This window comes from Osmerus eperlanus, chromosome 1, assembly GCF_963692335.1.
Source record: "Osmerus eperlanus chromosome 1, fOsmEpe2.1, whole genome shotgun sequence".
Classification (NCBI taxonomy): domain Eukaryota; kingdom Metazoa; phylum Chordata; class Actinopteri; order Osmeriformes; family Osmeridae; genus Osmerus; species Osmerus eperlanus.
Window position 1 is genome coordinate 27,036,080 of NC_085018.1, and position 27,892 is coordinate 27,063,971.

At 44.8% G+C, this 27,892-nt stretch overlaps 1 protein-coding gene across 2 annotated transcripts in view; it reads right to left on the bottom strand.

Annotated features, from left to right (window-relative positions):
- cpne5b (copine Vb) overlaps positions 1 to 27,892 on the bottom strand; it is a 122,106-nt gene that overhangs the window by 6,686 nt on the left and 87,528 nt on the right. For both annotated transcript variants that reach the window (XM_062474017.1, XM_062474016.1), the window contains 10 exons: positions 27,409 to 27,512; positions 25,679 to 25,783; positions 17,710 to 17,751; positions 17,473 to 17,548; positions 14,889 to 14,942; positions 13,770 to 13,831; positions 8,835 to 8,881; positions 5,687 to 5,868; positions 5,400 to 5,527; positions 2,684 to 2,786 (listed from right to left, as the gene is read on the bottom strand). In XM_062474017.1, the coding sequence (XP_062330001.1) occupies positions 2,684 to 2,786; positions 5,400 to 5,527; positions 5,687 to 5,868; positions 8,835 to 8,881; positions 13,770 to 13,831; positions 14,889 to 14,942; positions 17,473 to 17,548; positions 17,710 to 17,751; positions 25,679 to 25,783; positions 27,409 to 27,512 (903 nt within the window). The remainder of the gene's footprint in view (positions 1 to 2,683; positions 2,787 to 5,399; positions 5,528 to 5,686; positions 5,869 to 8,834; positions 8,882 to 13,769; positions 13,832 to 14,888; positions 14,943 to 17,472; positions 17,549 to 17,709; positions 17,752 to 25,678; positions 25,784 to 27,408; positions 27,513 to 27,892) is intronic.

Here is a 27,892-nt window from a genome sequence, read left to right on the forward strand (position 1 = left end):
GATATAAACCGCTCCTGTCCAAAGAAGAAGGGGGAAAAATACCATCCCATAATATTCTGGACACGTAGAATAAAAGATCACCCGTGGCCACTTGGGCTTCCACGCTCATTTGGTATTTACACCTTCTATGGCTCTATTATCTCCAGCAGGCAGATGGTTTATGTGGGGCCTCAGGGCGGACTGTTGTCAGTACAGAGAAGGCTTTTTAATACTAATTAAACTGGTTCCCAGATATTAAGGAGTGAATCAAGAATGGGCTTGGAGAAAGCCAGTCTCTGTTCTGCGTTAGTGTCAAATCCTAGTTTAGTGCCAGTAGTGTCTTAGTAATAGAACATGGGTGTGTATTCACTATTAAATAGTGAATAGTGAATACACACAAACAAGGAATGTACTGTGGTGGTCAGGTGCACACAGTAAACGAATTATAAACATGTAGAAGCGTGGCTATGACAATGATGTCAGCTATTTCTACTATTGGAAGCAGAAAAGTGGTAAGTAGATCGGCTGAAGTTGTTTCTCTAATGTTAGGGTTAGGGTTCTCTAATGTTTAGGACCTTGTCCCTGGTCAGAGAACTAAGGGAATCCTGGCAGATCGCACCGACTGGCCATGGCTGCCATCTGCGGCACCATCTTGGATCATGATTGTAGTGACCAAAATGATCATGGTCAGATTTATATATTCTGACCGCTAGAAGGCTACAAAATTAGCTGAGCGCTGTCACTGCCTTCCTCCATGCTGTCACTGCCTTCCTCCATGCTGTCACTGCCTTCCTCCATGCTGTCACTGCCTTCCTCCATGCTGTCACTGCCTTCCTCCATGTTTTCACACCAAACAAAACCCACAATGCATCTTGTGCCTGCGTCAGACTGTTGGTTAGTTTGGTAACGCTGGACTGAAGTCACATCCTACAACCCATCACTAAGCCTAACCCTCTCCTGAATACAGTGGTCTTCTATGTGATCCCCTGGTGTATCTATCTGATCGATTAGGGTTAGGGCAGAGCAGGATGTTCAGTTAGAGCAGTAGGGTTAGGGCAGAGCAGGATGTTCAGTTAGAGCAGTAGGGTTAGGGGGAAGGGGAAGAGAAACACGAGCAAGAAGTGAAGGGTGGATGGAAAGGAGAGAAACACATGAAAGATGGAAGAGGGAAATGAGACAGTGCAGTAAGAGACAGAAAACAAAGACAGAGAGAATGAGTTTTAGCAGTGAGTGAGAGAAAAGAAAATGAATGGAAAGGAAAGAATGAGGGAAAAGAAAAATGAGACACTGTAGAGAGGGAAAGAATGAGAGAGGGAGAACAAGAGAAAGTAAAGAGACAGACAAAAGGAGAAAGTGAGAGAATCGTCTCAAGAACAGCTACTAGAGGGAGCATCTCTTCCACTAAATGATGCATAACCCTCACAGCAGCAGAAGAAAGGAGAACAAGTGGGTCAGTGTTCCTGAAACTCCTGTGGGGACAGGATGGGCTGGGGAAGGTGCACACACTCTCTCACACACACACTTACAGAAGCTCACACACACAAACATAATCCATAAACATACAAACACATGCTTACACAAATTCAATCATACATGTAAATGTCCACACACTCCAAAACAAACACTTTGACTGTGCAGACATTCCAGCACACTTTCACTACAAAGCACATTACACAACCTCCACCAATGTGTTACATGAAGTAAGAAAAGTCCAATAAACAGAAGCAGTGTAGCACAGTAGTCAGTAACACAGCCAGATGCAGCGGGGTATAAGGTAAGGCAGAGTTACGGCAGGTGCAGCGTGGTCAGGTAGATGGAGCCAGGCAGGAGGGCAGAGCCAAGGCCAGGTAAGATAGAGCAGCAGGCAAGATCTTAAAAGGAAGGTGTGGCTGTTCTAACGGTTTGACTAACAGTCGCAAATTCCCTTTAAATCCAGTTTGCTGGGTGGTCTGGTGCCTCTGGGTGGCACCACTGGCATCTCAGGATGGCCTAGCTTGCATGAGGCGCCCCCACAGAGGACACAAAACATGATGACAGTCTGCTATCCAGAACAGTTGTTCCACAGCTCAGAGACAGAATGGCTATGTCAACTTAGAAGGTCAGACCAATATGTGAAGAGTTGGCAGTTGACATTATAAATCGATAAGTCATTCTGTCACTTTACTTCAGCCCTCTTTACGTCCCCTCTTCGTTGACTTGGTCGCTTTCTATTTAATTCCTCCTCCACACATATGTCCTCCCTCACTCCATTTAACTGTATTTGTCTTTCATTACACCCCCCGATGCTCTTTCTTTATTTGTCCTCTTCTCTCACTCCCTATTTAATCTTCTCCTTTTCCATCTTCTTCCTTTTCTCACTCCCTCTTTATCCTGTCCTACCTTCTCTCGCCTTTCTTTTTTTTGACTTTTTCAAACATAACTTTGAAACCAATGTTTAGCCTGACATTGGTGTTTTCACTACCAAGGTACGTTGACTCTAACATTTACATTTAGCAGACGCTCTTATCCAGAGCGACTTACAGTAAGTACAGGGACATTCCCCCCGAGGCAAGTAGGGTGAAGTGCCTTGCCCAAGGACACAACGTCATTTTTGCAGAGCCGGGAATCGAACCGGTAACCTTCAGATTACTAGCCCGACTCCCTAACCGCTCAGCCACCTCTCTAACTTCTGAGTTCAGCAGTGCTGCTGGTGTCTGATACTCACGTTGACGATGGCCTCCTTGGTTTGGGCCATGTCTGAGATGACGCCATCTGTGATGATGAGAAGCACAAAGTACTGGGAACCATCCTGAACTGCCGCTGCATATCTGTGGGAAAACACACACACACATGCTCACACACACACACACACACACACACACACACACATGCTCTCACACACACACATGCTCTCACACACACACACACATGCTCTCACACACACACACACATGCTCTCACACACACACACACGCTCTCACACACACACATTCTCACACACACACGCACACACATGCACACAAACACAGCTCAAAATGTGGTCTTTCAACCTCTATTTGACGATTGTCAGATCCTTAATCACCATTAATTGAATAATTTCTCATTATCCTATCACAAAAGAACACTATTACCTAGGATTCAAATAAATGTGATTATGACGCTAGCTTCTCTCTGTTCGTGCCCTCGCTCCAGCTAGCATCCTCTTTTCAGACCTATTCAGATGCTAAGTGATGCGATAACTGTCGGCTCGTCTCGCTTTTTAGGGGAATTTAGAAACATGGGAATTTTATAGCACTATCTACCTTCTAGTTCATTCCACTCCAATTAACCCTCACCTCCACCTTCCGCCTGCACTTCACCTCTGTCTTTTAGAATGTATGGGAGGCCTTCGTCACTGCTGGGTTAGGGTAACCCTACCGCAACTTAGAAAGTCTAATTCAGCTCTATCAGGATGACATTCTTAACCACCGCTGAGGAGGGAGTCAGATAGCTATAGAATCAAAGGACAAAGACGGAGAAAAAAGAGAGTGAGAGAGAAAGGGCTTATCTAACTGAATGAGGGAGAGAAAGATAGAGATACTCTTTTCTCTAATCTGATTTCAGTATGGTGAATACATGTTGTATCCTGTTATTTTGCACCCAGTAAAAGGCAGACGGTCATGGCCAGTGATCCAGAACGCTGGGAGCTGGAGGGCTGGAAGACTGAGGGGCTAGGACACACTAACAAAGCTGTGTGAGTCATGTTATGATAGCCAGAGATGGCTAAAGAACACATATCCTTCACTCAATTAGAAGTACAGATACTCATGTTTAAAAAGACTGGTAAAAGTTGATGTACTGACTACACGTTTTCACTCAAGTTAAAGTAAAGAAGTGTGAGCTCTGACATATACCTAAGTAAAACATAGCCATTACTACACCTGTTTTAGTGTCATGCAGGTAACTGGACCTCACATCATATTAATACATTAGTACAAAAATTCAACCATAATGTACCTTTTATTTGAGTTTTTCCTACCTTTCAAAACAAAAACAAAAAAAATCACAAAAAAATTCAACCTATCAGAAGTTTTTTTTCAACGTTTGTTTTCACACACAGTGAAAGGAAAGGAGACAGGAGAAGAGGAGAGAGTATAGAAGCCTAAAACAGAGTGAGTAAAGCAAAGCAGAGTACAATAGAGGAGAGTATAGTAGAGTCATTATCAAGTACTCATCAACGATGCAAACCTATTTTTTTAAAGAAATCGAAAATATAGTTTAAATCGTTCAAAACTTTTTTTTCAAAACTTTTGTTAGAAAATATTGCATCGTTGATGAGTACTTGATGACGACTACTATACTAACTCTACTGTACTCTATTGTAATCTGCTCAACTCTGTTTTAGGCTTCTCTACTCTTCCCTCTCCTCTCCTTTCACTGTGTGTGAAAAAGAACTTTAGAAAAAAGTTTTTCTAATGTTTTTTTTTTTTAGCAGAGTACAGTAGAGTATAGTCGAGTCCTCATCATGTACTCATCAATGATACAAACTTTAGTTTTGAAAATATATAATTGTAAAGCAGAATAGAGCAGAGTACAATAGAGTAGAGTCCTCATCAAGTCTGCCTTGCTCCATGGTAGCTTTGTAGATTATTTCACGTTTGTTGTGCCAGATTTTGTGCCTGCGTTTGTTGCGCAATGACACAAAATAATATTGATCATGCCACCAAATACAGATGTAAGCTAAAGTAACAAGGCTTGTTCTGAAAGTGAAAAGTTGTCAGAAAATTACATAGTGAAGTAAAGTACTGATACCAGAAAAATCTACTTAAGTAACTGGTTACTTCCCATCTCTGATGATAGGCTAGCGCTGCTGATGAGTCATGATCAAGCTGAAGCCCTCCTCTGTCACAGTGAGAGAGGATTGGCCTCCCTTCGGTATTGGTCCAGGGGGACTAATTCACAGCATTACTTTGTTCATTGATGCGATTACAAAAGTGTATACAATGTTTTCAAAAGTGTTTAAAATTATTGAATAGATCATGTGTCATGTTTATGGTGTTTAACAATAATTCATAGATGAAAATGAATAAATCTTAAATTTGTGTTGCAGTTAATCGTTTTTGAGAAGGAAAGACAAACTGTAAGAACATTAAAAAAATGTGAATGTAAATTCCATGGCACATAATTGTAATGTTCTTAGCGTTATGCTGTACTTTAAGTTTACATTTAGTCATTTAACAGACACTCTTATCCAGAGCGACTTACAGTAAGTACAGGGACATTCCCCCCGAGGCAAGTAGGGTGAAGTTCCTTGCCCAAAGACACAACGTCATTTGACACGGCCGGTAATCGAACAGACAACCTTCAGATTACTAGCCCGATTCCCTAACCGCTCAGCCACCTGACTCCCTGTCAAAGTTACTGTATGCCTGAAGCAGGTGCAGGTTGTGTTTATGACCTTACCTGGCAACATGGTTCACAACAGGGGCGAAGTTGGTTGGACCGTAGAGTTGGACGGTCTTTAGACTCTGGTGGTAGGCCTCCAGGATTCCCTCTATGCCGTTACAGTAAGGGTTGTCCATGTTGCCATTCTGGAGAGGACAAACATTGTTTGAGTTCAGTCTGATAAAAGGTGATGTCTCGTTCCCCTCATAATAATGCGACAGGTTGAAGACAGACTTTTCATATCAAAGAAACATAGATACAACACACATACAACAACAGATACAACACACACACTAGTTACTTACCAGGGGGAACTCATGGGACACCCTCCCATCAGGGGGCAGCTTGGCCCCGAAGCCCAGGGCAGGGAACATCTTATCACTGTCATAGTCCTGGATGATCTCGCCCACAGCCTTCAGAGCCATGGCGTAGGCGTTCATCTGGTACGGGTTCATGTAGTGAAGGGAGGTGGACTGCGACGGGTTACCTGAGTGGGTTAAAGGTCAGGAGGTAATGTCAAGCTGAGGTCAATAAGAAGTAGTTGTGTGGAGTTCCTCCAGAAGATGTGTAGATGGGGATATACAGATCAGCGGTGGGACCTTGAATGCAGTCGTGAGCATTCACAAACGAATGAATGTCGTTTCCAACATCAGCCAAACATTAGCATGCAAAATAAATACCCCATGACCTCTACAAACTACAGTCGGTTAGAAGGGAACAAAGCTTGAAAAGAATTGCATCTAAACCGTAGCAACTGTTTTGTGAGCAAGCCTACCATCAGTACTGAATGGGGTGTGTCCATATCATGTAGGACTATTATTCTTCTGGGATTATAAATATGATTATTCAAGGGGGACTTTGCAGGTCTATATTATATGGGCCTCAAAGTATCCTGTGAAGCAACACAACATCTTGGATTAATTGCAGGTCATGCTGAGCACTGGAAAGGCTGCATACTGCTCCAAATAACAGGCGTTTAGGATCCCTTCCTCAACCCTTTGGGAAGTAAATCCCCATTTTGTCTCTAACTGCCATAGAAAGGCTTGACTCTTAGCCATAATTACTGGCTGTAAGTAGAGTCATTAGCCATAAGTGTGGCTTTCAGCCTTGGGTCCTTCTGTGAAGCTGAGGGCTTGTGCAGCCATCACATCCGAGTCGAGTCACAGCGTGTGACCAGGCGCACAGGAACAAAGACTACACTATATCCATAACCCTCTGCCTAACCCTAACCCTAGTGTATCCATAACCCTCTGCCTAACCCTAACCTAACCCTACACTATATCCGTAACCCTCTGCCTAACCCTAACCCTAGTGTATCCGTAACCCTCTGCCTAACCCTAACCGGTTATCCATAACCCTCTGCCTAACCCTAACCCTAGTGTATCCGTAACCCTCTGCCTAACCCTAACCTAACCCTACACTATATCCGTAACCCTCTGCCTAATCTTAACCCTAGTGTATCCGTAACCCTCTGCCTAACCCTAACCCTAGTGCAGGGGTCGGCAAGTAACTTGGGCCGCGGGCCAGTATTTTTCCTCGCCACAAGATGACGGGCCAGAGTCTGTGTTACTGCCTATTTAGACGCTGCGATAGGTGCCCTTGCGATACGTGCACTGGCAACAACTAGGCCTATTAACCATGTGAATGTGAATTGGTGGTCTGTTTGAATAATTTCATTATTTTAACGAACTCTCTCTATCAACATGGTCGTCACTGTCATCCCAACGTGGTGGGTCGTCATCGTTGGTGCACATAAATACTGTCATCCAGTGAGAATAGGATTACTAGGACCTAGCGAAGGTTTTGATGTGAGGTGAAATCGGAAGTTCATATTAATGCGAGCGCGCATTCGCGCGAGCGAAAGGTTTTGCATTAATTTCGGTGCAAAATAGTTTTTAAACTTTATGTAGCCTAACCTAAATAAACATTACGTTGGACTCATATTCTTATATTTTCCGGAAATTACAACCCAAATGTTTACCTGAAAGATTCAGGGCTTTTAAGAAAACATTTTTCCCACCCTTGCAAGAACCTAGATTTATGAAGTGACAGATCTTTCTTTTTTTACCTGGCTTTTTCAGTTCCTCCTGGGATCTTTTTCCCTTCCAGTTTATTCTTTTCGCATCAACTTAATCTAGCTAACTCCCTCCACAACAATAAATGATGGTTTAGGGTTGTCTCCATAGCAACAACTTGGTACACATACTTGTGTTTGAGAAAGAGAGCATGCGCGACAGCACTTTTTAATGCACGGTCAGATCATGCGCTTAATTAGATTAAAACCTAATGTAGCCTATTAGCTTACTTATCAGTCACACAGTAACTTAACAAACTTAAGACATATGCTTTTATTCGGTGTGTGAAAAAACTAAGAGAAAGCAAGTGATCTTCTGGCCTAATTTATAAGCGGGCAGAGCGGCCCACCGTGAATTCTCCCTATTCTCCCGATGGCCACTCCGGGCCTGAAAACTCTTAATTTCACAAGCAATATTTTGGGGGGTGCTATCGGGGTGCTTTGGATCATATGTCTATGGTAGCGATGACATAGCGAGAAAATACTTCAGAAAAGTCAATGACACCATACCCAGTTTCCGGTTTCAAAATAAAAGTCGACGGGGAAAAAAACGATAGAAAAAAAATATAAGCGGAAATATTTTGACGGGCCAAATAAAATCGCTGGAGGGCCACAATTGCCCCGCGGCCGCCTGTTGCCGACCCCTGCCCTAGTGTATCCATAACCCTCTGCCTAACCCTAACCTAACTCTACCTTCCTCTGGTTATCCATTATATGTATACTATCTATATCCTGTTTGTTTCCTGTCTCGTTTTGAAATACCTCATATTTCTGAGGGTTGGATAAAGTGGTCCCTGTGCCCGTGCCTACCTGGCACCCTTTTGGGTGTCCGGTTCCCTTCCCTTCTCAAAACCTAACCCTAACCTAACCCTACACTATATCCATAACCCTCTGCCTAACCCTAATCTAACACACTATATCCATAACCCTCTGCCTAATCCTAACCCTAGTGTATCCATAACCCTCTGCCTAACCCTAGTCTATCCCTAACTCTTCCATCCTGGTTATGTATATTTGAACAGGTGCACAGGATGAGGGGTGTGTGGATGGCCAGGTAGAGACAGAGACAGGGGAGAGAGTTGGAATATGTGTGTGAGAGAGAGATAAACAGAGGGTTAATTTAACCCTAGACTGAGACTGAGAGGGTAACCCTAACCCTAGACTGAGAGTTTTAACTTAACCCTGGACTGAGAGGGTAACCCTAACCCTGGACTGAGAGGGTAACCCCTAACCCTGGACTGAGAGTTTTAACTTAACCCTGGACTGAGGAGGTAACCCTAACCCTGCACTGAGAGTTTTAACTTAACCCTGGACTGACGGCAGTAAGACCAGAGCATCTCCATTCATCCCCAGCACACATCCCCTTTAGAATCACTCACCATTAGAAGCAGTGAAATCGATGGCCACAGTGAAATTGATCTGTGTTCTGAAATTGGGATGGAGAGAGGATCAAGTAAAAACTGATCACACACACGCACACACAAACACACATACAGTATGGTACGTACAAACACACATACACACACATATTGACAAACATATACAAATGCAGTCCATATCACATATGAATTAAATTACTAATGATTTACTCCTGATAGGGGTGTTCTTGTGAACATGTGTGTGTGTGCCCTTGTATCAAGACACTTTCCATCGAGCACATTTCATACACAAGGCAGACTTCATGTAGCCTGGCTCTGCCCTCCTACGTACTTCCGCTCAATTTTCATTTTGCTTCTGTAGTAGGTCTGGCCATGAGGGTACGTAAGTCAGACGTCTCAGGTTAATTTTCTACCGGCCAATCAGCGAACAGAGGGAGTGGCTGAGAATGTTGACGTTGATGTCGTGCGCTAGTTTGTGTTGGAGTTCCGTAATGGTGGCGGAGAAAGATGCGAGCGAAGCCATTCGGTCCGTTGTGGCAACGCTGCCGAATATCCAACAGCTAAAGCCGGAGCAAGAACAAGTTTTGCTGAGCTTTGTTAGTGGCCATGATGTTGTGGCCCTCCTCCCCACGGGGTTCGGGAACAGTTTGATTTTCCAGCTACGGCAGCTAGCTCTCTTACAGTAGTGGTGAAGGAATTGGCTAAGGCGAACACTAGCGATTGGTTATGGCAGATCAGAGTGGCTCTGGGCAGATCCAATAGTTTTAAACTTCAACAGAGTACCCGCCTACAAGGAAGTCAACGCTTGTCAATGGAGCGAGCCCAGACTCTCTGTACAAATGAAATGTACGAGGGTCTAGTTAGGACCAGGCTAGACTTCATGTGCTTCACATAACAACATGTCATACAATGAAACAAGATTTTAAAAAGAATGTGTAAAAATTAATTATTAATTTAAATTAATGAGAAAAATTCAAAGTGCAAGTTTTGTAATATATCAGAAAGCAATGGTGAACATAAATGTTTTTAGTCTGGAATAAAACGTAGTCAATGTTGGATCAAGTCTTAAATCTTGCATTGTAGCTAAATGCTGCATTTCCATGTTTTGTTTTAAACTCTGGGGACAGTGAACAGACGCGTCCCAGATGACCTGAGGGGTCTAGAGGCAGATGACCTGAGGGGTCTAGAGGGTTCATTTTGTAAAAGAATTTCAGAGATGTATTTTGGCCCAAAACCATTTAGAGATTTATAGGTGAGCAGCAGTGTTTTAAATAAATTCTCTGACACACCGGGAGCCAATGCAGAGATTTGAGAATTGGTGTAATGTGCTCAAACTGTTTTGTCTTTATTAGCAGCAGCATTCTGACTGAAGCTAGCTAATACCAACTGTATCATCTTCCCTTCTTACAGACAGCAGGAGCATCTGCCCTTCTTACAGACAGCAGGAGGAGAAGGAGGGGAAGAGGAACATGCACTAAACTGAATGACAAGCAATTAAACTGATGGAGCCCTTATGAACAAATCCTAATTCAATTTTCTCCCTGATGAAACGCTTTCACTGCAATAATCTTCATGAGCGAGACATGGCTTTTTAGAGAAGGATAAACGCAAACCATTAGCTATTCAGTCAGAGACAAGGGGGGGGGGAGATAATAAAGTATAATGAATTTGAAAAAGAAATCCCGTTAACCTTTCAGGCTAGGTAGGCTGGATGTAAACGTGGACAGTATTTATTAATGTTATTATCCATTCATGATAAGTGCTGGAGAACCTATTGCAAAACTCATAGCCCGGCTCGAAAATACATTTCTTTATGGTTTTATGACTGTCTTTTTCCTGAGTGGAAATCCCAATGTATTGGTATAAAATATGGAGTATGAAGTAATGTTTGGGAATTATGTTGATTTCCTCCATGTTTAAATTATTTGACTGTAACTATGGTTTGACAGTTTGTCTGTCAAACTGACCTGCTTTCCTCCTCCCTCCCTTCCTCCCCCTTCCTCCCGCCCACTGGCTCCTGAGAGACCCTTCTCTTTCATGGTGTCTGAACTGTTCATCAAGAGCCCTTCTGTTTCTGTGTGTCTGTGCGGGTGGATGGGTGTGGTTGTGTTGAGTGCATATTGTGTGTAACATCTGTTTATGGTGACGTATTTTGACACTGATTCTAGTATTTGCACTAAATCTGGTACTTCTGCTTGAGTGGCAATTTCCTCTCCTGATTGAGCCTGGAGCTTAATCAGTTTACTGTCACTGTGTCTGCACCTGCTTTCACTTGCCAGCTAACACACATACACCTAAACACCTTTGTCTTATTGGGTGTGCTCAAGCCTTCGGCGAGAGCACAACCTTTGTTCTCTCACATATATGTTATTGGGTGTGCTCAAGCCTTCGGCGAGAGCACAACCTTTGTTCTCTCACATATATATTTGGGTGTGCTCAAGCCTTCGGCGAGAGCACAACCTTTGTTCTCTCACATATATATTATTATTATTATTTTATTTTTTTCTTTTTGCCCCCCTAAAACTCAGTCAATATTTGGCCTACATAGACAACGTAGGTGTCAAAAGTTTCGTCTTGGTAGCGATTGAGTTGCTTCTATTGGAATTTACGTTCCGTTGCATGGTTTAGGCTGAAGTTAAGTTTTTGTGGCGAAAAGTGAAGCTAACGGTGGCTAATTTGCTAGCCACAGTCACTGACGTTACTAACGTCACTACGTCACGAAAACACGCGTGACTACCTTTGGCAGAACATTCGTTTCGTATCTGTTAACTTGGGGGATAGCTAGGCAGCTAATTTGCTAGCCACAGTCACTGACGTTACTAACGTCACTACGTCACTAACGTCACGAAAACACGCCTGACTACCTTTGGCAGAACATTCGTTTCGCATCTGTTCAGGGATAGCTAGGCTAACTATAGCTTTACTGCAAGGCAGCTGCAGAAACGCCACAAGCAAAGAGGCCAGGGTGATAACTATTTACTCATTTTACTTTGTGATATGACACACAATTGTGATGTGTAATGTAACTACAATATAAGCTAATATTATTAAGGAAGTACATCTACTTTCGGAAACAGTAGTCTACTATTTCACTGAAGTATTAGCATCATGACATTATAGCCTGTGTTGCCCGGGCAACACATACTACAGTGGTCTATGATGTATTTGTTTTCAATCGTTAAAATACACATTCCTCACATATACATTTTCGTTGTAGGATTTATTCTGACATTAGTAAACGATTTGTTGGTGAAATTACCATTACCTGTGGTTTCAAACCAGTGTAGCTAACTGCAACGCTGTAGCTTACGCGAGACACACTACAAAAACATCTACAGTACACAGCTGTTTAGGAAATCAAACGGCGACAGAACATGTTCGGCACTCCCCTTACTTAAATCAAAAGTCTCTGACCACTAACCTGAACTTCATTGCCACAGCCTAAACTTTGTCAACCTGTTCATGAAAATAATTAATTTCAGCCTAAACCGTACAACGGAACGTTAAATCGAATTCAACCAACGCAATCGCTACCAAGACCAACACAGCAGTAGTCTAGTACTGACTGTACCGTAGTAGTACAATTTACCGGGGCAGCTTCTCCACACAGGGCTATATCGCATTTTGCGTTGTTACTGACAATGATCGCTACCAGTGAGCTTTTTATGAATGAGCGATTTTCCACTAAATAAATGTCAAGCTTATTTACGTTTTTGGGGGCATATTTTCAGTTAGCAGATGGTAATGTTTGAATCGCGATTCCATCTTCTACTGCCGGTAACGTCGTAAATAATCTTCAAAGGGGGTTCTTTATTAATGAATGAATGCAATATGAGTAGGCTAAATGCCTGAAAATATCACGAGAAGGGAAAACTTAAAAGGACGTTTAACCCTTGTGTTATCTTCGGGTCATTCTGACCCATCAGTCATTGTGACCCACCGTCGTATTGCGACAAATTTACCTCATACAAAAACAAAGTGAAGAAGTGTCCTAATGACTGCTTGTCATTTACTCTGAATACATTTTATTCTTCTTTGTTCCTAACATCCTAAAATAACTGTCACTTCTGCTACAGTGTCCTTCAGACCCCCCTGACCCCTAACCTCTGCTCCTCTTCCCCTGATTCTATGCAACACACCATAATAGTGACTCACAGAAAAAGAGAGCAAGCACAATCTTGCCAAGATACAGGTATATAAGTATATATAACAGTCGAATAAACTCATGCCCGTCTACGGTCATATTCAATGTTTAGGGTGGTTTTCAATTGATATGTAATGGTCAGAAGTCAAATTCTTAGTAGCCAAGTATCTTCTTGAAAGTTGTTATTATCCTAATAATCATTGGTGAAAAACAATGTGTCTGGGATGTGCAGTAATATCTCTCACCTTAACTGTCATTCCAAATAGAGTTTTCTCTAGCTCTCAGGTTGAACTGATACTTTTGAAGGTTAGAAACCTTTGCCCCGGGGGTTGCCAAACGTGGCCAGCCCAAAAGCTTCCAGATGTGTCACGCTCGTCAAATATGCATGTCAACATCTACCACGATCAGAATGTCAAACAGACAGCGATAACAGCGAGATGTCGGACAGGGTGATTGAGGGCTGATCAAAGTGCTGTCCCTGCCGCCTGGAGCAGCTCACCTCAAAATACAAAGTTTGTCAGTTGGTTTTTGATCCTTAGAAGAGACAGGCTCCGCAGGCCTACTGACATGATCTCTCCAGTTTTGGGGAAATTGAGGGATATTAATAGAACCGAACTTCTAGACCATAGACAACCTTCTATTAAGTAACTTATAGCATGTGATTGATGGTAGTTTGCCCAATTTTAAGCACACACACACACATGTGGACTGGACACACACATGTATACTAAGGTTAGGGATCCACTGTGTGTAAATGAACATTCTCTTTTCCATCTTTCCTCCTCACTCACCCTCCTTTGATGTAGTCCAGAAAAGTGCACTCCGCTTCGACTGAGAACGAGAGCAGAGTCACCTGTGATTGAGAAAAACAACATCTGTTTACTCCCTCAGAGACAAGAGTCTCGCTATCCAATTCACCCGATCAACGTCCTCACTCGCTAGCTAAGCTTAGCTTGCTCAATGTTACACCGTGACTGATGAGTTAATTTAGGCCGCTTGAGAAAACAGACAATCGGATGTATTTGTTAAAAGCTGGCTGGGTGTGTGGAAAGAGAGAGAGGGAAAGAGAAAGAAAGAGTTAGTAAGAGAAAAAGGGAGAAAGTAGAGGAAAGTTGTTGAAAAAAAGAGGATGCAAGCATAGGTCCCTCAATCGATCATCACATTAGCCACCTCCACAATGCTACATGCTACCATAAAGGTTATCACATCAGCCACCGTCACCGCTTGCTAACAAGCTTATTCTCTGATCCCTCTGCGCAGCTTTCATATCCTTCCCCCTGTCCTCCTAAGCTTCCCTGCCACTGTCAAAGTTCACCCGACAGTGCCTTCCACATCCATAATCTGGGTCCTCTCCCATCTTTGTCTTTCTTTTCCATTACACTTGTTAGCTTTCTTACACTTGACATCACATGTCAGTGTTAACAAAAAAGAACATTCCCCTAAGTAGTTGTCAATGCAAAGGATTGTTCTGAAAGACTGGAGGATCAAGGCACAATTGTCTTTAGACAGCTGCTCCAACAAATAAGTAAAATTACTTGCACTTTTATTTCTTCCTTCCTTTTTTATACTTTTAATTAGTAAGCTGGTGAAGGGAGATACCAATTAATGAGGAAAAGCTACATTCGCACTCATAATGAAAGCACTGCGAACCTTCTCCAAGAGTTGGCAATGCCAAGGTAATTATCAGAAGGGGGAATAAAGGAGGAGGAGGAGAAGGAAGGGTGGAGGAGGAAGAGAAGGAAGGGTGGAGGAGGAGGAAGGGGAAGAGAAGGAGGAAGGGGGAGGAGGAGGAAGGGGGGAGGAGGAGGAAGGGGGAGGAGGAGGAAGGGGGAGGAAGAGAAAGAAGGGGAGGAGGAGGGGGAGGGATAGGAATGGCCGCTGTTCTGCTCCACTGTGACAAGCTTACTCACCGTTCCCGAATGTACATACTTCTTTTTCTTCATTTTCTTTTTGGGATTCATCACCTATAAACAAGACAAAACAAATCCACAGTGAGTATGGTGTTCATCAGATGTATCTGAATTCCATCTAATGAACAGTTTTTAAGTTCTCCGTGGGGCAGAAGTTCCTTCCAAGGAACAATCTGACCAACTATCCTGTGTATGTGCTGCGGCTGTCTCATTTACAGTACTGTCTCATTTACAGCACTTTGTCATTTACAGCACTGTCTCATTTACAGCACTGTGTCAAATGAAACGCTTCAGTTATCTGTGAAATTCAGGTGCTTAAAAAAAAAAAAATCTTCACACCACTGTTACAGCTGAACGCAGACAGGATGAGTGGTACACATCACCGTTACAGCTGAACGCAGACAGGATGAGTGGTACACATCACCGTTACAGCTGAACGCAGACAGGATGAGTGGTGCACATCACCGTTACAGCTGAACGCAGACAGGATGACTGATGCACATCACCGTTACAGCTGAACGCAGACAGGATGAGTGATGCATAAATCTATGTTATTGACAGAGTTGAGGAGGGAAGATGGATGAGAGGTACATGTCTGCATGTACAAGTGTGTGTGTGTGTGTGCGTACATGTCTGCATGATAGGGATACTAAGCGCACACTTGAAGGATTAGTAGTTTCATGCCACATATTGACTTTTAATGACAGCTGATTGTTGTCTGTGCTCAATAAATGCTAAAATGAACCTAAAACAATATAGCTGTAAAACCTACAGAGACACAGATCACAGACTGACCTTACACAACAAGCAAGGTTTCTGTACTGTACTTTGTACACAGTTAACACATACATTTTTTTTAATTCTATAGGACACACACAAAAACAGGTTCTTACTCTGGGCATGCCTATGGATTGTATCCATATCTGAAGCACACTATTCTTAAAAGTTAAGCTGTGTAGAGCCAGAGAATGTTGTCAAAGAATGTTGCTGGATAGGAAAGTTACAGCAAACTACAAGAATCAAAGTTGGACCGTACCTGCCCCTCCTATCAATCACATGAACAAAAGCCTGTTCTCACCTGAAGATCAAATATGCCTTGTCTCATTAGCTGTGGAGTCAGGTGGCTGAGCGGTGAGGGAATCGGGCTAGTAATCCGAAGGTTGCCAGTTCGATTCCCGGTCAAGCCTTGGGCTTGTGTCCTTGGGCAAGGCACTTCACCCTACTTGCCTCGGGGGAATGTCCCTGTACTTACTGTAAGTCGCTCTGGATAAGAGCGTCTGCTAAATGACTAAATGTAAATTAGCTCCATACAGCTAGCAACCATAGCAACCATGAAAGTGACAGAGCCTAATTTAAAATGGAGAGAAAGCAATTTGTTTGACACACAGTAAAGAAAAAAAGAAATAAAGAAAGTGCAGGAGGTTCTTGTCAGCTAGTGACAAAATGGCAAATGTAGAGGGGTTGCTGTTCAGGGGCCCTGGGCTGAGGAGAAACCTGTGTCTCTATTATTATGTGGCTTTCTGACTGTCCGAACAACAATACTGTTTACGATAAGGTCCGTGTAACAAACCATAATAGAACTCGCAATAAAATAAATTATTTGGTACAAGATGCTAATTCATAACCTGGGATTGCTGAAAAGGTTATGCATTTTGTTTAATGCATTTTAAACTGCTGCCATACCACATTTGATTACACTCAAATAAGTAATAAGTGGTAATGCTTACACTACGCATCAATCACAACCATGTGACCTGATTGCTTCCAAGCCGCTCTCCCTGAGGACGTAATCCGTATCCTAGACATGTTTATTTAATCAGCCTGTCGTCCCTGGTTAGCATGCTGAGAGGATGTGAGGTTGAGGAGGAAGAGGAGCGGGTGAGGTGGTATACCGGCAAGACGGATTGTGGGAAATAACCATAACAATCCCTGGGAACGCTATGCTGTTAATCCCATTTCACACTCCGGCTAATGGCCCTGTCCGTTTCTGTGTGTGTCAGTACTGTGTGCAGTGTGTGTGTGTCAGTACTGTGTGCAGTGTGTGTGTCAGTACTGTGTGCAGTGTGTGTGTTCACTTCAAGCAGAAACCAATCCAAGGTGCAGGTTGGGGAGACAATAATGCAAAGCCATCTAACTCTAGATATGTCACCACAGGTGCAGGATTTAGACTGAGAAAACAAACACTCTAACAAAGGGAATTATTAATGCATGGAATAATTTATTTTACTAGACAGAGCTAAAGACAATATTCTGTGATGGTTTTTCAAATCCTGACAGACAGAGTTTTGTGTCCTGAATAATTTAGGAGATTAGAATAGATGCCTGAGTGTGACAGGACTGTGAGATAACAGAATGACACTAGTGCCGTATCATTTTACGAATGATGCTAGTATTCTAGTTCTTATTGGTTGAATACCACCCACATGTTTTAGAAACCAAGATTCAATTTCATGGTAAAACAACTTCTGATCTTCGTCCTAACTTACCCACCTTAACCTTGTCATTCAAGGTGAAGTTCTGAAAAACATGTTCTTATGGACTGAAGTTCAAGATTCTGAGCTTTTAAAAATGTGAAGTTACTCACCTCATAAACATTGAATTGGCTCTGCCCTCGAGCAAGCTCTCGGTAGCTGGTGGTGAGCTCCCCGATGAAGTCATGACTGTCAGGGAAGTCAGAAGAAGACTAGACGTGTTGTGTCAAGTAAATAACACATTGAGGAGGCTGAAAGTTGTGGTGGAAACTAAACTTTTGGACTGATTTATTACGTAGGCATGGATCAGTGAAATACTAGCAAGCTATTGGAAACCTAAAGATACCTACCTGCCATCTCGGTCCCAGTCGTACACCTCCACCTTGATTGTTCTGTAAGAGAGAATCACAGATGGTGCTTAAAGCCACTGCAGCAGCACTGGGTGACCTGCCTGTTGCCATCATTCACATGTGGACTTCAACACTCACTGCATGATCAGATCATGATTGTTTTAATTATCATGTTTGGTGTATTCATTTACCGTAAATAAAGGATGACATTCAATCAGACACACACACACACACACACACACACACACACACACACACACAGACAGTCAGACTCAATGTTCCTGCAGGTCCAATCTGAGTAATCTGAGTAAGATGTAGCATCCAGCAGAAGGTAAACATCAACAGAGCAGGAACAAAAACAACCAACTCTCCTACGAGCTCATTAGCTCCGCAAAGGCTTCAGTGCTGGGACTAAATCAGGAACTTTGACAACGACAAAAACAAGCTATGAGCAAAGCCTCAACTCCTGTTCAATTTCAAAGTTTGGTGACTCTGTATTTGAATCCAACACAGACAATACTATTAATTTCAAATCTATTTATTTTTTTATCATTCAGTAACAAGACAAAATATTCAGTCCAACATACAGTCTATTTGAAAATATTACTTACAGGTTTTTCTACAATGTTACTTCCAGAAGAAACAGTAAAATACATTTTAATCTAGAAGCCCTAACCCTTACCCTAACCCATACAGTAGCTGACAGTCAAATCAACCATCATCAATTCAGTCTATCAGTTTCACCAGGTTTGCATCGCAAAGTTTTTCTATAGACATCTTATCTTTATATTTAGACCTTTGTTCAAGTGGAAATGGAAACTCTTGCAACAACAGTGCTGCACCTTTTAAAAACTCCTTCCATCTCTCTTTTAAAACAGAAAACATATGAAAAATTGTTAGTGGGGACATTTTACAAACAGAAAAAGAGTTTCTTCCGTTTGCCTGACAAAACTTTCTCCTTTCCATACCTTCTTTCCATTGATCTCCTGCTCTCCCCTCTTCCCCCCTTCCTGCCCCCGCAGCCCACCCAGACAACAACACACTAAAGACATCAAAGATTCCTTGCCGTCGAGGAAGAGAGGAGAGGGGGGGATGACTAAAATAAGCCTCACTTCCTCTTCCTGCGGCCTGCTAGCTCACTGTGCTGGCAGCTTGCACCCTTGAGGTTATCTTCAAGGTAGCGAGAGGAATTCCAGTTACCTGAGTGTGACAGATGGAGGATGGAGCTTCAGAGAGAGAGAGAGAGAAAGGCAGACAGAGAGAGAGAGAGAGAGAGAGAGAGCGAGAGAGAGAGAGAGAGAGAGAGCGAGAGAAAGGCAGAGAGAGAGAGAGAGACAGAGAGAGAGACAGAGAGAGAGTCAGAGAGAGAGTCAGAGAGAGAGACAGAGAAAGCCACACACAGTGCTGCTTAAAGAAGCAACAGTCTGTTGCTTACCCATGTTGCCTCTGACTAATTCATACTCAGAAGCTCAAAACTATACAACAGGAAATCCTGAAGAAGTTACAAATAGAAGTCCTCATGTCAAGTTTGGTTGCCTGGTTTTGTTGGTTGATTTGTGTTGGTTGTATTGTCAAACCAGTGTTGAGATTGACTGTTTTTAGGGTTGAGTAGTGAATGGCCGCTCACTTTAAATGAGTCAGACTTCTCTTCCTTGAACTAACAGTTTGTCTTTGTGCTGTATCTAACTGCTTTCGATGACAAGGAAACTCTAAATGACTGCCAAAAAATGTATACATCCAAACATTTAAAGACGTCATCACACATATTGCCTGTGAAACATGTTTACTTTCAGAATGGGAGCAGGAATGACAGGAAGTTAAATAAAGAACAAGGGCTTCCTTGTTACTGATCTTTTGCCAGAGACGCAAATAGACTCTGACTCACCCACGTTAGCTTGCTAATCAGTTAGTTGGTGTTACGCTACGCTGTCATTTCCTCTCATGAGTGTATGGCATCTATGGTGGGGTGGGCTTGACAGAGAAAAACACCCTCCTCTCTGTCCTCTCCCTCTCTGCTCCCCTGCGTGTTCATTCATACAGTTAGCATTCCTGTCAAGCAGACTGGAGGGGCTGGCCTTTGCAGCTGTCCTCTGGGCCCTGGTGTGTGATCTGATGTTACAGAGCGAAGTATCCACTCCTGCTATTTCATTAAAACTACCTCTCTACCTCCCCTCCTCTCTACCTCCTTCACTCTCCTCCCCTCATCTCCTCCCCTCCTTTCTCTACCTCCCCTCCTCTCTACCTCCTTCACTCTCCTCCCCTCATCTCCTCCCCTCCTTTCTCTACCTCCCCTCCTCTCTACCTCCTCCCCTCCTCTCTACCTCCTCTCCCCCCTCCTCTCCTCCCCTCTCCCTCCTCTCTACCTCCTCTCCTCCCCTCCTCTCTACCTCCTCTCCCCCCTCCTCTCCTCCCCTCTCCCTCCTCTCCTCCCCTCCTCTCCCCCTCCTCTCCTCTCCTCTCCTCCCCTCTCCCTCCTCTCCTCCTCTCCTCCCCTCCTCTCTACCTCCTCTCCTCCCCTCATCTCCTCCCCTCCTTTCTCTACCTCCCCTCCTCTCTACCTCCTCCCCTCCTCTCTACCTCCTCTCCCCCCTCCTCTCCTCCCCTCTCCCTCCTCTCCTCCCCTCCTCTCTACCTCCTCTCCCCCCTCCTCTCCTCTCCTCCCCTCTCCCTCCTCTCTACCTCCTCTCCTCCTCTCCTCCCCTCCTCTCTACCTCCTCTCCTCCCCTCCTCTCTACCTCCTCTCCTCCTCTCTACCTCCTCTCCTCCCTCCATACTCAGTCAGGCAGAGCACCTTTCCCAACACACTGTGAGAACGTCTTGTGGGGGAAACAAATTGGGGCTTCAGTGCAGAGTACTGGATATCCTTGAGTTAACGGTTTTCACAAACCCCCCTGTGGCTGATCATCTGAAACCCACCGGCTGCTGGAGTTGGACAGAAGCGAAGGTTTGGCATGTGCATTCATAGATTAGGCTGGCTGCAGGGCTGATTTTATGGCTGTAAATCACAGGCTGTTTGTCTGATGATGTGGATGTGCCAGAGACAAGGCCTTCCTATGACAGACGCTCAATCTGTTTCTTCTAAACACACACACAAGCCTGTCCAAATATGTGCACACACATCCTTCCTTCTTTCTGACACACAAAACTCTTTCTTACACACACACGAGCATGTGCAGATACACGCACACACATACAAGCAGTTATTGCTTTCTTAATACACACATTAATCTCTCACACACACATACACACACAGTTTTGGCTAACCTGGGAGCTGGGCTGTCACTGTGATATTTGATGACATGTGCAGTGTTTCCAGGCTGTATTTCATGTCTTCACCTGTCAGATCCCATTAAACTCACACCAAGAGGGAGACAGGATACACACACCACAGAACCAGGAAGTGTGTGTGTGAGGTGTGCATGCATTGGTGTATTCTAGGAAGTGCCTCTGATACAAGTCTCAATCCCTTGCGTCCGATTGGTTCTGACAGGGTGACGACCCACACACAGGTTAACGCATGATTGGTTGGAGAACCCTATGACCCCAGCCCAGTTACAGCCCTTACAGACACTCCCCTTCCATCTCTCTCTCCACCTCCAGGCTTAAGCACCAAGAACCATGTTGAGGATGTTCCAGCTGCAGTATACAGACACTGGCTGCAGAAACATTGGTCACAGAGCACTACAATAAGACCTGGAGGAATCCCTGAACCAAGAATGATAAGAATGGGGAGGAGGAAACGACGAGAGAGAGAGATGCTCTCCCAACCTGTAAGGCCAGGAACATCATCACATTAACTAAGCCTTCTTCTCTCTCATTCTCATCTCAATCACTCATCTTTCTGTTTCATGCTTCTCCCCCTCCACACACACCCCTCCACCCTCCACACACCCCTCCACCCTCCACACACACCTCCACCCTCCACATACACCTCCACCCTCCACACACACCCCTCCACATACACCTCCACCCTCCACACACACCTCCACCCTACACACACACCTCCACCCTCCACATACACCTCCACACACACCTCCACCCTCCACACACACCCCTCCACCCTCCACACACAACCTCCACACACACACCTCCACACACACCTCCACACACACCCCTCCACCCTCCACACACACCCCTCCACCCTCCACACACCCCTCCACCCTCCACACACACCCCTCCACCCTCCACACACACCTCCACCCTCCACACACACCCCTCCACCCTCCACACACACCCCTCCACAAACACCTCCACCCTCCACACACACACCTCCACCATCCACACACACCTCCACCCTCCACACACCCCTCCACCCACACCCCTCCACCCTCCACAAACACCTCCACCCTCCACAAACACCTCCACCCTCCACACACACACCTCCACACACACCCCTCCACCCTCCACAAACACCTCCACCCTCCACAAACACCTCCACCCTCCACACACACACCTCCACACACACCCCTCCACCCTCCACAAACACCTCCACCCTCCACACACACCTCCACACACACACCTCCACACACACCTCCACCCTCCACACACACCTCCACCCTCCACAAACACCTCCACCTTCCACAAACACCTCCACCCTCCACACACACCCCTCCACCCTCCACACACACCTCCACCCTCCACACACACACCTCCACCCTCCACACACAGACCTCCACCCTCCACACACACACCTCCACCCTCCACACACACCTCTTCTCTCCACACACACCCCTCCACCCTCCACACACACCCCTCCACCCTCCACACACACCCCTCCACACACACCCCTCCACCCTCCTCAAACACACCTCCACCCTCCACACACACCTCTCTTCTCTCCACACACACACCTCCAACCTCCTCCGGTTTGTGGGGGTCTGACCCCCCCGATTAAGGCTCGGACCCCCCCAAAAGAGGTAAAAACCACAGGTCAGGGGGGTCGATACATTTATATATCGTTCTTACCTGTAATCGTAAATATCGCAATATAGTTACCATATTCATTCAATAACAGGTTGGCGATACACAGAAATGTTGACTTTATGGCAGGGAATATCACACACTATTACACTGACTGCCATAGCCAAAATTCACTCAATAAACACAGCGCGAGTGACCAGTGCCCAATAAAACTCAAGAAACACCGCGCGCGAGTGACCAGGCAGTGTGCAATACAGAAGATTGTTGAATCACCTCAGTGTAGCGATGCGTTCTGCGTCGTGATAAAGTGAAAGAAAGGCAAGTTTGCTATCTAATACCACAACAATCTGTCACTAATGTATTTGTAATGGCAATTAGCTGTAGAATATTCACAAAAATTTTAATGATAGAAACATGGTTAAACACCAACTTAAAAGATAGCTATCGCTAACTCTATATCAAGCAAGATAGCTTCATTTGTCTGTCTCATTGCTTGTCAGAATTTGGAGAGATTTCCAACAACCTTATTTTGTGATGAACAGTCAGATATGTCACTCAAGATTATTTCAGAAAGAAATGACTACAAACAATAGTGTTTGTAGTTTTAGTAGTGCGTTGTCGTACAGTTTACTTGGTTGGGGCGGCGGCAGGGGTGAACTTTGTCCCGGGGGGGGGGGGGGGGGCACTGAGTTGACCCCCCCGATTGTCATTGTATAATTCGCACACTGCCTACAAAGGGACTCTGTTAACACTATGAAGAAACCATGAACGGACCACGCCCTGTTGAAACTGATTCAGCAACAGAATAGAATACGTGAGGGGCTGACACCGCCACATTATCCTTTGGGAATGGGTTCTTCTATTTCTTTGGATTAACAGACCGACTGCTATATTGAGATTCATCAGTATGGTAAGATATGTTGATAACAGTTGTGAGCGTGGAGAAACCAAAGAAGTGACAGATATCAATAAGTGGTTTAAAGAGTGTTTAAGGGTTAGGGTTAAGAGTGTTTAAGGGTTAGGGTTAAGAGTGTTTAAGGGTTAGGGTTAGGGTTAAGAGTGTTTAAGGGTTAGGGTTAAGAGTGTTTAATGGTTAGGGTTAGGGTTAAGAGTGTTTAAGGGTTAGGGTTAAGAGTGTTTAAGGGTTAGGGTTAAGAGTGTTTAAGGGTTAGGGTTAAGAGTGTTTAAGGGTTAGGGTTAAGAGTGTTTAAGGGTTAGGGTTAAGAGTGTTTAAGGGTTAGGGTTAAGAGTGTTTAAGGAAGTGTGGACACACGTGGCAGGTGGAAGATACCAAAAGAGAGGAAGAGGACGGGGGGATGCTGGTGGCCCAGTGTTAGGGTAAGATACTGACCAGCTGGTCAGTGAGAGGGGTGGCCCAGGGGTAAGATACTGACCAGCTGGTCAGTGAGAGGGGTGGCCCAGGGGTAAGATACTGACCGGCTGGTCAGTGAGAGGGGTGGCCCAGGGGTAAGATACTGACCAGCCGGTCAGTGAGAGGGGTGGCCCAGGGGTAAGATACTGACCAGCCGGTCAGTGAGAGGGGTGGCCCAGAGGTAAGATACTGACCAGCCGGTCAGTGAGAGGGGTGGCCCAGGGGTAAGATACTGACCAGCCGGTCAGTGAGAGGGGTGGCCCAGGGGTTAGATACTGACCAGCCGGTCAGTGAGAGGGGTGGCCCAGGGGTTAGATACTGACCAGCCGGTCAGTGAGAGGGGTGGCCCAGGGGTTAGATACTGACCAGCCGGTCAGTGAGAGGGGTGGCCCAGTGTTAGGGTTAGGGTAAGATACTGACCAGCCGGTCAGTGAGAGGGGTGGCCCAGGGGTAAGATACTGACCAGCCGGTCAGTGAGAGGGGTGGCCCAGGGGTAAGATACTGACCAGCCGGTCAGTGAGAGGGGTGGCCCAGGGGTAAGATACTGACCAGCCGGTCAGTGAGAGGGGTGGCCCAGTGTTAGGGTTAGGGTAAGATACTGACCAGCCGGTCAGTGAGAGGGGTGGCCCAGGGGTAAGATACTGACCAGCCGGTCAGTGAGAGGGGTGGCCCAGGGGTAAGATACTGACCAGCCGGTCAGTGAGAGGGGTGGCCCAGGGGTAAGATACTGACCAGCCGGTCAGTGAGAGGGGTGGCCCAGGGGTAAGATACTGACCAGCCGGTCAGTGAGAGGGGTGGCCCAGGGGTAAGATACTGACCAGCCGGTCAGTGAGAGGGGTGGCCCAGGGGTAAGATACTGACCAGCCGGTCAGTGAGAGGGGTGGCCCAGGGGTAAGATACTGACCAGCCAATCAGTGAGAGGGGTGGCCCAGGGGTAAGATACTGACCAGCCGGTCAGTGAGAGGGGTGGCCCAGGGGCAGGGTTGGGGAGTGACGGATTACAAGTAATCAGATTACTGTAATCTGATTACAAAATAATTGTAACTGTAATCCGTTACTTTACTAGCAAAAAAATGTAATCGGATTACAGATACGTTTGAAAAATATTGAGGATTACTTTGAGATACTTTTACATTTGGGAGTAGTCAATTTTCTTTTGAAAAATGTATCCTTTTAATTGCAAAATTGGCTGTTTTATCATTGGTCATTTTCTCTGTAACGTTTCACATTTGCTTAACAGTAATACCCTTATTGACATAAATTGGGGTGAACTTTCTATTTATTTTGGAGTGCTACTGTATGTCCTGCTACAACAGTTTCAGGGGTGTTTTTTGATTTAGTCTTCTTCCAGGTTATGTAAACAAAAAAAAAACTAGGTTTTGAAAGTAATCCAAAAGTAATGGAAAGTAATCAGATTACGTTACTGAGTTTGGGTAATCCAAAAGTTACGTTACTGATTACAATTGTGGATGGGTAACTAGTAACTGTAACGGATAACATTTAAAAACTAACCTACCCAACCCTGGCCAGGGTTAAGAGACTGATGAGCCGGTCAGTGAGAGGGGGGGGGATTAAACTGGAGGGTCTGTGTTGACATTTATATACAGCTGGGGGGTGGGGTGCAGAGGTTGAGAGAGGGGGAGAGGAGGAAGGGAGAGGAGGACGAAAGACTCAAACCTGTCAAAGTCCCCATTGCAAAGCGCTCTGACTGGGATGGTGAAGGACTGCCACACCGGGTTTAAAGTGTTCTTCACCACCTCTGTTTTATGGCAGATAGTAAACCTGGGGTGGAGAGAGAGAAGGAGACAGAGAAAAGGGAGAAAGGAAAGAGAGTGGTTGTGAGGAGAAGTGGAAAATGGTAAGAAGAATAGCAAAGGGAAAAAGATCACAGAGCACAGAAATGTCAAAGGAGGGAGAGAGAAGTTAGACAGGGTGGATAACAGAGAAATTATTAGTAGAGACACACATGGACAGAGATTGAAAGATCTCATTGCAATTCACAGAAATGTAGACCTGTCTAAATGAGCTTTCTATAACAACCATCTTCCCACTGCCCTTTTACTCATGCCCGCTCTCGCATCCCTCTCGCACAGATATCGGACATTTGCATTGTGTTGTTTTCATAGTTTGACACATCTGCTAAATTGAGCCTCTCTACACACACACACAGAGCTCATTTCCCCGTGGCAGTAGGATTACTCGCACTCCACTAACCACCCTGAGCCATTAAAACTGAACAAGCCCTGTAGCCACACATCGCCTTCATTTGTGCCTCTCTCCAGCATTGATGGTAGCTAGACACTTTTAGTGCATCTGCAGGGTCCATTTCCCACCCGGCCAGTGTCAGGCTAACAGTTAACGAAGTGCTTGGATAAACAGGCTCTGCCGGGGCCCTGGGGCCTCCAGGGAGCCAGGAAGCAGGAAGAGGCTTGGGAGGCATGCCACGCTCCCTGGACGTTTGGTGTGAGAGCCTGTGTGTTCTATATTTATGAGACCACAAAGTGTTTTCGTCCCGTATGTTTTCTTAATTGTATCAGGCTGGTATTTGTCTCTCTGTTGCTTGGTAAAATGGCCGGATGGATGATGCAGTTCAGTGTGTGTGTGTGTGTATGTGCACCATATGTCAGTGCGCAATGCCTCAAAGTATCTCCAGCCAGCACCAGATGTGATGTATGTCCAGATGTACCTACTGCACCTTCCTTCAGACACCACCCCCTATTATCTCTCCATCTCTTTCCAGAGACATTTATTCTGATCTACATGTGGTCAGTGACAAGTGATGCCCAAAGAATCCATTTGCACATGCTATGAATCTCCATGTTCTGGTACTTGCTCTGTCCCCTTGATAGTGTTGTACATCCTGTATGAAGTCGTTCAGTTGGGAATGACTTGTAACACATGCATGTTATGGTTGTGTGTTTGTAGGTGGGGGAGGAATCCTCACAAGCCCTAAATCTGTCCTTGGCTGGAACAGTCTATGCAGACAACTTTGCAGAATGAGCACTTAATGACAGATCAAAAAGTTGTGTTTTTTTTTTTTTTTGATGGTGAGGTAGTACTGTCTGGAAATCTGGAAAACATACTGGAAAGATGAGTGCATGGTTGTGTGGGGAGGGGTGCCTTGTGCTGATTGGTAGCTGTAGACTTGTGCTGGTAATTTTTCTGTAAAAGAACTGCTGATCGGAATAGTTTTAAAAGTACCGGTTTGGCATCGGAATCGTATAAATCCAAACGATACCCAACCCTAAGTGTCAGTGGTGTAAATGTAGTGCATGTTGTTCACTACCTACACTGCAGTGTCAGTGGTGTAAATGTAGTGCATGTTGTTCGTTGGTTTCTAGTCCAGAAAGCTAGTCCATAGGAACAACTTTTTAGAACACTACACAGAACCACATCACAGAACTTACGTTCCATCCTCGTTGCTTCTGTAGAACACCATAAAAGGGTCTGACTTGCCAAAGAAATCCTTCTTGTCCAGCTTGTTGGCACAAAACTGCATAGTCGCGCTGTCCTGATTTGTGGGTGGGAAAAAAAGCAGGGGAAAAAATTTGAATGTTGACTTCATCTTTATTTGCAGTGAGAGAACAAAAGGATGAATCCTACATCTAATATTCTGTGTCCTAATGAACACAACACCAGCTGTACTCTCCTTCATCTCTTGGTGCAAGCATGCATAACAATGTGATAATATATGTATTGTTTGTGTGTGTAGGTGTGTGTGTAGGTGTGTGTGTAGGTGTGTGTGTAGGTGTGTGTAGGTGTGTGTGTGTAGGTGTGTGTGTAGGTGTGTGTAGATGTGTGTAGGTGTGTGTGTAGGTGTGTGTGTAGGTGTGTGTGTAGGTGTGTGTAGGTGTGTGTAGGTGTGTGTGTAGGTGTGTGTAGGTGTGTGTA